Here is a 1,127-nt window from a genome sequence, read left to right as displayed (position 1 = left end):
TTGCTTTTCCAGCATCATCAACGCATACATACATATGCATCTTTGCAAATTTTGTTGTATATAAGCAGAGACGACAGTACTCTGTATTTATTTTCATACTTTAAAGTCAGTCACCTGCTTAGCTGCAGGTTTTGTATTAATGGAGTAGTAAATAAAACACTAAAGTTGATGTTTTATAAGTAGATAACCTCTTCATAGTTGTAACACAGTGAAATCAACCATTTTCCTCCATTTTAAGAGTTCTTAAAAATGGCATCTTCTTCTTCTGATGTTTCAATGAAGCTTTCTCTAGTACCTCCTCCTCATAGATCTTCGTACCTTTCTCCTGAACTAAAAGCTCAGTATGATCAAGTCTTTGAACAAATCCCTCAAAACCCACATTTTACTCCACTTTCAAACTTCACTGATAAAACCAAAGAAGGATTCAAACTAGGTTTTGATTTATCTTTTGTTTGGTTTGTTGAGAAAATTAGAAACTCTTATGATCCATCCATCTTTCTTGGTCAGCTACAAAGTTTCACAACACAGTTGAATGAATTTGAATGTATGGGTTATGAAGTCACCAAACTCAGAGAAAGATTGAATGCTTTGAAAGAACTAGCTGAACGAGATGCATTGCTGAAGCTTCAGATTGATGAATTAGAAAAAGAAGAAACAGAGGAAACAGCAAAAGCTAAAGTTGAAGAAATTCGTGTGGAGGAGATGGAAAAAGAGGTTAGCAGAGCTAAACAAAAATTAAGGGCACTAAAATCAAACATGTTTTTCATTAATTTGAAGAAGAAGAAGCTTATTGAAGATGCAGCAATGAATTTGACAGAGTTTTAAGAAATCTGCAAGAAAGTTTATCAAGTGATGATGTTCAAGACATAATGAGAAAATCATGATCAAGGCCTAAATGTAGTGTGTTGTATTATATTTGTTTATCTAATTAAACTATCTTCATCGTCTTTGCAATCTGTTTTTGGTTGAGTTTTGATATTCTTTTTTCGTTGTGTTACATTCCACAAATCTCACCGGAGATGGTTGTTGAAAGTGATACATGTAGCCGGAGCAAGAAAATTCAATGGACATGACCAAAAAGAGAGCACTAGTCAAATTTTTGTTATAGAAAAATACTAGTCAATTTG

At 33.4% G+C, this 1,127-nt stretch overlaps 1 protein-coding gene across 1 annotated transcript; it reads left to right on the top strand.

Moving 5' to 3' along the window:
* Positions 1-249: 249 nt before the first annotated feature.
* Positions 250-825, top strand: LOC113325857 (DUF724 domain-containing protein 5-like). The gene has a single exon (XM_026573725.1). It carries the CDS (start codon positions 250-252, stop codon positions 823-825), a length of 576 nt encoding a protein of 191 aa, XP_026429510.1.
* Positions 826-1,127: the final 302 nt, after the last annotated feature.

Source organism: Papaver somniferum, unplaced genomic scaffold, assembly GCF_003573695.1.
Source record: "Papaver somniferum cultivar HN1 unplaced genomic scaffold, ASM357369v1 unplaced-scaffold_0, whole genome shotgun sequence".
In the NCBI taxonomy this organism is placed as follows: domain Eukaryota; kingdom Viridiplantae; phylum Streptophyta; class Magnoliopsida; order Ranunculales; family Papaveraceae; genus Papaver; species Papaver somniferum.
Note: the sequence above shows the minus strand (reverse complement) of the source record. Positions and strands in the feature narration are given on the sequence as shown.

What these genes read in the sequence shown, in the direction of transcription:
- LOC113325857 (XM_026573725.1), top strand. Translation starts at nt 250, where the DNA reads ATGGCATCTTCTTCTTCTGATGTTTCAATGAAGCTTTCTCTAGTACCT.